Here is a 10,141-nt window from a genome sequence, read left to right as displayed (position 1 = left end):
GTTATTCCACACAACCAATCAAAAATTTCAACTCTCATGAAATAAAGATTACAACACATTATTTAAGTCAACAATAAGTCAACCTACTCTAACATTAACACAAGCGAAGAAAATATAAAGTGTGCACGAACTTCTAATACTCCCAAGATTTCTTAAACTCTCTTTAACTAAGAAAATTTCAATGACAAATTTTTTAATGAGTCTACATAATTAAATACGAGTAAAATCTAAATAAGTTAAGTGAATTGAACTTAGATCATATCTTGTATTATTAAATTATAGTAAATTATTCTCAAAGACCTTACAAACGAAAAAAATTCCATAATCATATTAGTTTCTATTAATAAAAATAGTCAACATCGCTACATTTTTCCTTATTTACTCAATTTCAAATATTATAAAGACTAAATAGCATAATTTATTTTGACATGGACTAAATTTCACCATGCATTACAATTTATTAATGAAAATAGTTAATGTTGTTTTAAGTTATCTTTACTTACTTTTTAATAGAAGAACTAAATTGCTTTGTTTATTTTAAAATAGACTAAATTGTTTCTAACCTTAACAATTTATTACTACAAACTTTAATTGAATTGTTGTATTACATATCGATTCAATTAATTAATGATAAAAATAAATTAAGCCTTTAACTTTTTTTTTTCATTTTTGACCTTTATTTTTTTTTCTTTTTTTTTTGAGGATAATTTTGACCCTCAACATTAAAAATTTAGTCCCTCAACATTATAAATTTAGTAAAAGTGCTTCCTTTTGGATGAAAAAATTGAGAAATGTTAAAATTTTAACAACATTAAAGTGGCCGCTAGCATGACAGTCCATGTATAATTAAAAAATTTTAATAAAAATATTTAAAAACAACAATGTTTAAAAAGGTTCATAAAAATTTTAGAAAATTTATCCATTTAGCAGTAAAGTATACATAAAATGTCACATGAGTTGTGACGTCCATGCCATTGAAATTTTATCAGATTAGTCAATTTTTCTTAAAAAAACAGGTAATTTAACTGTGTTTTAAAGGTTGAGGGTCAAAAAAATCCCCAAAAAAGAATATAGGCTAAAATGACAAAATAAATAATTATTAGAGGCTAAATTTATTTTTATGCCTTAATTAATTAATATTATCATTAGGGTCTTTTAATTTTTTTGGCTTTCTTGCTAAATATATTTTACCATATAACTATAAATGTTAGTAATTAACAACACTTTGGTTACTTTGTCTTATTTTGTAGTTCATTATTTTATGAAATAAATATTCAGTAGAAGTGAAAGAAATGGCAAAAATGACAAAAGATGGTATCTTATAAATGGCAAGGCATAAATGAAGGCAGCTTTCAAAAGAGTCCTATGCAAATACACTTGCATTATTTTCCTAGACCAACTGAATTCATTAATTACTCATTATAAATTACGGGTGATTAGGTAAATTAATCCAAATTGTCAAAAACACACTAATAAATAATAATTCTCTTTTATAAATTATAGCTAGAATTGGCCGGCCATGATTAATCCTCTTTAATTACTACAATAATGAATTGGTGTCAGGTACATATTCCATGAACTTGAAGAAATTATTAACTCTTTGACATGATAATAAGGTAAAATCAGCTTGGTTAATCAACAATTTTGAGAAATTAACCTTATGATAATCATGGATAGTGTTGAACAAAAAATGGTTAATTGATTTACAAATATATGTTGTTTTGTATAGAAAATGTCTCAGAATGTTAATAAAAAGAAAAGAAAATGTTAATAGGGTTATTTGTTTAACAAATAAATTCATTTAAAAGTTGAGACGGACTCATATTTTAATATTCAAAATTTGAGTTTGTCTTGCATCGTTTTAAATTTATAATATGTTTTTATCATATGTATTACATGTAACACCCTATATTTGGCTCAGTTGTCGAGTCTAAGTAATAGGACACCACATTAAACATCAAACTCATACATATTCACAAAGTCTCTAATACATGCAACCATCGTCACTTTAAAATATTTAGAGGAGTAATGAGTCTTAAACACCTTAGACAACATTTAAAGCGACTTAACATACCTTAACCAACATTAGAAATAATTTAAAAACATGCTTAGGGACTATTTGATAAAATTATAAAGAACTCACATAGGTATCGATACGCCATCACATGTATCGATATTTTGGAAGATAAGTATCAATACTAGTAAGAAAATTGATACCAAAGTAGCATTCTACCAAATTTTAAACGAAAGCATTTTATTGATACATGGGCAATGGTATTGGTATTTTCACCCCAAGTATCGATACTCGTGTTTGGGTATTGATACCAAATTAAGCTACTGACTTCACAAAGATACAATTCAACTTCAAGGTATCGATATTTATGTCTTGAGTATTGATACCTCTACTTAGATTCGCAAAAACACACCAAAACAAAGTATCAACATGCTCAACATATCTCTATTCTAACATGCATTAATCATCACATTATCAAGCACCAAATTTACCCAAACACAGTCCAATGCAACATCTTTACCTTTTCGATCCAAATCATGGTGATAACAATTAAAAATTGTAATAATTACCAAGCAAAAATTTTAAAAGTTCACTATCATGCTAAACCAACAGGAACATAATAATAACCAGCCAAAATTCTAACCATATTTTCTTTATTTCAACAGTTCAACGAATATTAATAATATCACCTACTTAAATGCTAAAGTCTAACTTGGATCACTTCCTTGGAACCGCACCGCAAACACTAAATATCTACAATGGTTAGAAAGAGTTGTTGAGCTTAAACAAGCACAGTGAATGTCGAAATAACAACAAAGTATACACAATATCAAAGGTTAAACTAGATCATACTACAACTCATTCACAATCATATTCTAACCAAGTCAAAATAACATATCCACACTTCATTAAATCATAAAGCTAACATATACTCTCACATACAATTACACTCAACTCGTATATATATAACTCATTTAACGATAATTCATCAAGATAAAACAACGTATTCATGCCATATACTCTCACATGCAATTACACTCTACTCGTATATATATAGTTCATTTAACAATAATTCATGAAGATAAAACAATGTATTCATGCTTTAATGACCCACAAGTCTATCTTGTATATTCACATTCATATACACACAACATTTTCATGTATCAATCAATTAATGATAATTTGGAAACTTGGAAACATGAAACATAAAAGTGAGCTCTATCACCACACATTGGATACACGATCTCCATCACACCAATGACTTAAAAAGTCTAATATATCCCATAAGTGTAGCATAAAGCTAAACACTCTCCAACACACCAACATATCTCAATGAATGGAGCTTGGCTCGACATTCCCTTATCCCTCCAATCTGTCTCGGGGCCTTAATATCCAAATCACAAAACACAAGGGTGAGTACTCATAATTCTATGGCATGCCAACTATATCCAACGGTTTCACGAGATTACAAGGCCAAAATATCTGCAAATACACACATTTAATTATCGTTCTTATATACTTAATCTTTGTTCATAAACATCAATTCACAAATCAATTTTTACACATAGAACACTTATTGGATTCACATTTAATTGCACTTTAAGTGCCACAACTATGCTCATTGAGTCTTCACATATCCGTTCACATATGAGTGCATTAAAAATCAGATTATCACATACCACATACCAATATTCACTTACTTAATTTGTCACATCAGCATCACATTCCACAATTCAACACATATGTACTTACCATTTTCTGCACACTTTTATTGCACATTTATATCGCTAACATGAGATCATCACTGCCATTCGACATGTCTAATATACCTACAACTAACACATTCATAAGAGCTATCACAATATATATATATATCACATGTCACATTAACACAACTTATACTCAATCCACTTCAAACAATCACATACTTTGCAAATTAAATGAAGGGTATAAGAAAGTTTACACTCGAAACTTAGGATAGTGGTTTAGGCTATTCTTAAGTTTCTAATTAACACTATGAATCATGTCTACAAGTAGCGATTCCAAACACTCAATATTCGTGTAACACCCAAAATTTTGAGGTTAGAAGTTTTGGGGTTTTGGGGTTAGGGTCAGATAGGAGATTGCGCTATTGTGTTTAGTGGCGCATTTAAGTGTCAAAATGGTCTCGCTAGTTTGGTGGTTGAGTTAGAGTTACTTTACCTCGATGATCTGGGTTGGAGTCTTTGTGTGTGCTTTCTAGAGAGACATTTTATTCTAAGTTGTTTTAAGTTAATATTTATAATTATTTATTTTTATTTTTTAATTTTATTTACTATTTTTGGGGACTTTTACTATAATAATATGAAAAAAAAACCAAAATAGGATGCCTTCAAAATTATGTACGAAAATAGGCTATCCCCAGTGATGGAGGATGGTGCATAGGCGGCAACACCCTCAAATCCAAACACTTTCTGACAGTTGCAGGTTAAAAAAAAAGAATAGGACAAAAAAATAATAAAATAAGGGTGGAGGGTACCCCACAGGCGGCATCGATCATTGCTCTGCACCGACGGGACTGCTCACTGCCACCGACGGGACTGCTCACTGCCTTTTCTTTTGTTTTATTATGTGTTTGGGGACCTTAAAATGGTCCCCAATTTCTGTGTGCGTGAGTGAAGAAGAAGAAAGGGGGAAGGAGAAGAGAAAGAGAAGAGAAGAAGAAGAAGAAGAAGGAGGAGGAGAAGGCGGCATTGCTGAGGAAAGAAAAAAGAAAAAGAAAAAGAGAAAGAAAAAGAGAAGGAGAAGAAGAAGAAGAGGGAGAGTAGGAAAAAAAGGTAATATTTTTTTATGGAAATAATTTTTAATTGTTAATTTAAGGAAATAAATTATTTATATTAATTGTTAATGTTATTATTGTTGATTAACTTTGATTTAATTTTTAAATTTAATTTTTTGCAAGGTATATTTTGGTTAAAAAGAGATATTAAGGTATGTTTGTATTTATTTTATTTTTTTTATATATATTCATAATTTATTTTTAATTTTTATTGAAGTAAAAAATCCTATCTATGTTATGTACAAAAAATATTTTATTTTATTTTATTTTATTTATTTGGTAAGTGTGTTTTAGGTTAATTAGATATATTTTTTATTAATTTTATTTGGCATGTTATATTTTGATTTTTTTATTTTTTTATGTGATGAGGTTTTTTTTACAAAAATAGTATAAAAAATATTAAAAGAATAGCTTAATAGTATATTTTAAAAAATATATTTTAAAAAATCTGAAAATAAAATAAAAAAAGACCAAAATCAGAGTTTTTTACTAAATTAATATAAATATACTAAAATAATACATATGAAACATTATGTACTAAAATATTATAAAAAAATAAAATACGAAAATAGTATATTTTGAAAAATAAAATCTGAAAATAAAATAAAAAAACAAACGGCCAAAAGCAGAGTTTTTACTAAATTAATATAAAAAAACTAAAATAATACATTTGAAAAATTATGTACTAAAATAATATAAAAAATAAAATACGAAAATAGTATATTTTAAAAAATAAAATCTGAAAATAAAATCAAAAAACGGCCAAAATCACAGATTTTTACTAAATTAATATAAAAAACTAAAATAATACATGAAACATTATGTACTAAAATAATATAAAAAAATAAAATACGAAAATAATATATTTTAAAAAATAAAATCCGAAAAAAAAAATAAAAAAGGGCCAAAATCAGAGTTTTTTTTTCTAAATTAATATAAAAAACTAAAATAATACATTTGAAACATTATGTACTAAAATAATATAAAAAAATAAAATATGAAAATAGTATATTTTAAAAAATAAAATCCGAAAATAAAATAAAAATAAATGGCCAAAATCAAAGTTTTTTACTAAATTAATATAAAAAACTAAAATAATACATTTGAAATATTATGTACTAAAATAATATAAAAAATAAAATACAAAAATAGTATATTTTAAAAAGTAAAATCCGAAAATAAAATAAAAAACAAATGGCCAAAATCATAGTTTTTTACTAAATTAATATAAAAAAATACAAAAATAATACATTTGAAACATTATGTACTAAAATAATATAAAAATTATAATACGAAAATAGTATATTTTAAAAAATAAAATCCAAAAATAAAATAAATACCAAAATATATTGAACTACATGTCGGGTATATTATATAAATTATAATTTAAACCAAAATATTTTACTTATTATCATTTTAAAATAATAATAATAATATTTGTACTTGAATTGGGTATATATTTTTTTAATGTAGTATGGCAAAAAATATGTTGTCAGAAAAACAGTTTGGTATTTTTTTTGTAATTAAAGGTAATATATAAAATTTAGTTATTTTGACAAATATTTAAAATCCATCAAACATTGATATTTATAACCGAAATTTATTTTGAGATTACAGGTATAACAACGGCTTCATTGATTAAGAAAGATCCTCACATAGCTGACACGGTTAATAAAACGGTAATATATTGTTATTTGTTACTCACGGGTTCCATTAAAAAAAGATTTATGTAATTTACGGAAATAAATTATGTTATTATAACTTTTTTCTGCAATTTAACATTGTCAGGAATCATACCGCGTATTAAGGGTCCGGGTGAATGGTTTAGGATATTCCCCGGATGCACGACTGATGCCGTACTTGGAGCTAGCTTGATTCAGGTCAGCAGCATTGATCCAGACGTTTGATTTGTGGTACGATTTAATATCCGCATTGGTCGAGCATTGGCGCCCGGAGACCCACACTTTTCATTTGCCGTGTGGGGAGTACGCTGTCACTCTGGAGGATGTTGCACTGCAACTTAGGCTCCCAATCAACGGGAGTTCGGTAACGGGCGTAAGTGCGATAGCTGAGCCGGCTGCACTTTGTTATAGCCTCTAGGAGCCTCGCCCGACGATGATGAGTCCAATTTATCGGGTTTGAAATTTACATGGTTGAAAGCAAATTTTGAGGATTTACCAGATAATGCCACTGAAAAAGAGTTGATGTGCGCAGCTCGAACGTACATTATGCATATTCTAGGGGGTGTATTGATGCCCGATGCGAACAATAACAGGGTTCATCTCATGTATTTACCTCTATTAACTGATTTGCATAATGTTCGCTCGTATAGCTGGGGCTCCGCAGTTCTGGTTATGTTGTATCGTAAGCTTTGCCGGACGACAAAGCCTCATACTACAGACATAGGCGGATGCCTTATATTGTTGCAGTCATGGACTCTTTATCGGATGCCATTCTTGGCATCGATTAGTCACCATCCATACGTATATCCACTAGTTAACAGGTGATAGAATTTAACTTGTTATTAATTGATAGTTTCTTTATAATGATACTATTCTAACGATACTATATTTATTTGAAATTTGTTTTCGTAGATGGAGTATTTATCCGGGTATCGGGAGGTCATACACTGTCCCGATATATAGTTTGTTGATTGAGCAACATGCCAGAAAAGGGGTAAGCTATTCCAATATTCGCGACATGTAATTATTTTATATATCTTACTCAAACCGTGTGAAATTTTAACCATGGTATTAATCGTGCAGTTTATTTGGATGCCATATCGTACACCAGGAATTGTGGTCGTTATACCATCTTTTGCCTACATTCATTCTCAATTGTGGTGCACTAACGCACCAATTATGAGTTTCAATGTAGTCGAGTGGTACCATGGCGATCGAGTACTACAACAGTTTGGTTGCATCCAGTATATCCCAGATCCGGCAAAGGAGGTGGGGAAGGTTCACGGCATCAACAAGAGAGGGAAACATGGATTGCATTGGGGGTTGTGCACCGGAGATATATTGCGGTGTGGGATAATCGGATGGGTCGAAGACCTCGGATGGATATGTCTTCCGATTTGCAACCATCACCAGAGTACATGCAATGGTACTTTAGTATGGGGAAGCCATATTTACTTGGTGCACAGTCGACTGTAGTCCCCCCGCAAGTGCAGCGACCTGGGGCATACGAGCCAGTGGCCGATATAGAGCCCGATCCACAGCCAGATCTCGAGCCCGAGTGATAGGTGGAGCCTGAGGCTGAGTTCAAGCAATTGCATTCACATTCGGCTGATACTTCTTATCATCTAGATTTTCCAGACAATGACTATTTCTCGGGCTCGTCAAGAGGCAGATTCCATTACGGGTTTGATATCTTTGGGTCGTTTCCATCACAGCACAGCACTTCTCTCGGCCTGTATTCCCCTCAGTACAGCACTAGCCTTGGCCGATATCCACCGCAGTACTCCACTCCTCCTGGGATGTATCCGCTACAGCATGGCACTCCTCCCGGCTCAAGTTCATCAATACCATTCGAGCCATATGATTTTTCTTCCATGTATCAGACACCCTCACCTGCGACTAAAGAGGATGTTGGTCGTCGCGATCACCCATAACGTAAACGTCGACCTCCGAATAGGTATACCCCTAGGACCACACCATCTAACCATCAACTTTAGGGGTTTATTGGGTTTTGATATTAAAAAGTTTGTATTTCTTTCTATATATTTAATTAGATTAATTGGAACTTTCAAAATTGTAATAAAATTTGACCATAACGTAAATTAGATTGATTTGGACATTTTGAACATTAAAACACTAAAACTTAACAAACTTAGTCTTGTAATATAAATTAAATACATTACAACATTAATCTAATTGGAACAAACTTTGCAATATAATTTTTTATATAAATTAAATACATTACAACATAGGCTCAATTCCTACCCGACCGTGACGATTGTCCAATATGATAGTTTCGCTGCAGGCATTTACTCTGATTATGACTAGCTAACCTGCATAATCCACAATGCTTACCATCAGATTTCTCCCTAATTTCCATCTCATTACGAATTTTGGATGATTGCGGACGACCTCTCAGATTCCTGCGTAGCCCTCTGTCTGGAACAAGCTCGAAAGCCCTCGGAGGCACCTCCCACATAGACAAGTCAGGAAGGACGGGGAACTCATTTTTCCAGACACGTAACGTGTACTCGAGTGTGTACACATCATCGACAAATTGTTCAACATTAAGGTTCACCTTAGCACACGCTGCCCCGACATGCGCACACGGATAATGAAGTGTTTGGAACCTCCTGCAATCAAACCGTCTGTTACGGAGATCAACTCCATAGGACCTAAGTGGTATACCGGGTCGACGACCGATGGACTCTGTAACAAGAAATGTTTCATGGCGTCGTGAATATATTTCTACATTCATCGACCTCGCCATCCGATGGTTTGCAACCATTGCATCCCTGACATCTTCGACAAACACGTGTCTCGCCTCTATCTGGTTAACTTGTTGCTGACCCATTCTTGGCATCAAGGTTTCCAACCTATAAAATGTAGCCGAAAAGACAGATCAAATCGGAAGATGTCGTGTTTTCAACAACACAGCATTGACCCCCTCCACTAAGTTTGTGGTCATTTGACCATAACGAAAGCCCTCATCAAAACTTTGAGCCCATTGCCACGGCTCCATGGTACCCAACCATTGTTGGAAAGATGTGTCCGTTTGACCCTCCATATCACTCTCAAGTCGAGCCATTCTTTGGAGAAAAATATGTGGCTCTAGCTCATGCGTTGTATATGTATTAAGGAAAGATAAGTTACAGTATTGTCCTAAAGCATTAAAACATATGTTGAAAAGATAAGGTAATCATTTACCCATTTTCACAACTTGTCTCTTCCAGTCTACATTCTTATAATCTCGATGAAAGTTAGCCGCGATGTGCCGGATACAGTAAACAGATCTCCATGGTACATCGGAATGCCTAATGGCAGCAATTAATCATTTTCCACTATTGGAGATGATGCAAATATTATCGTTGCTAATAACATACCTCCGCAAGTTGGTAAGGAAGAATTCCCACGATTCCATGCTCTTCTTATCTACGATGGCAAATGTTATCGGGAGCACGTTCCTGTTGCCGTCTTGAGCAACCGCAAGAAGTAAGATCTGTGTATATTTTCCATATAGCCAGGTCCCATCTACTTGCACAAACGGCTTGCAGTGGGGAAATGCGCGCACACATGGATCAAATGTCCAGAACATCCGATGGAAAATTCTTTTTCCTGGCTGTAATT

General features: G+C 32.0%; 1 protein-coding gene across 1 annotated transcript; it reads right to left on the bottom strand.

Moving 5' to 3' along the window:
* Nucleotides 1-8,768: 8,768 nt before the first annotated feature.
* On the bottom strand, nt 8,769-9,272 carry LOC107956431 (uncharacterized). Its single transcript, XM_016892106.1, has one exon. The coding sequence runs from the start codon at nt 9,270-9,272 to the stop codon at nt 8,769-8,771; it is 504 nt and encodes a 167-aa protein (XP_016747595.1).
* Between the last annotated feature and the right edge of the window lie 869 nt (nt 9,273-10,141).

The sequence above is a fragment of the Gossypium hirsutum genome, chromosome A07 (genome assembly GCF_007990345.1).
Source record: "Gossypium hirsutum isolate 1008001.06 chromosome A07, Gossypium_hirsutum_v2.1, whole genome shotgun sequence".
NCBI lineage: Eukaryota > Viridiplantae > Streptophyta > Magnoliopsida > Malvales > Malvaceae > Gossypium > Gossypium hirsutum.
Note: the sequence above shows the minus strand (reverse complement) of the source record. Positions and strands in the feature narration are given on the sequence as shown.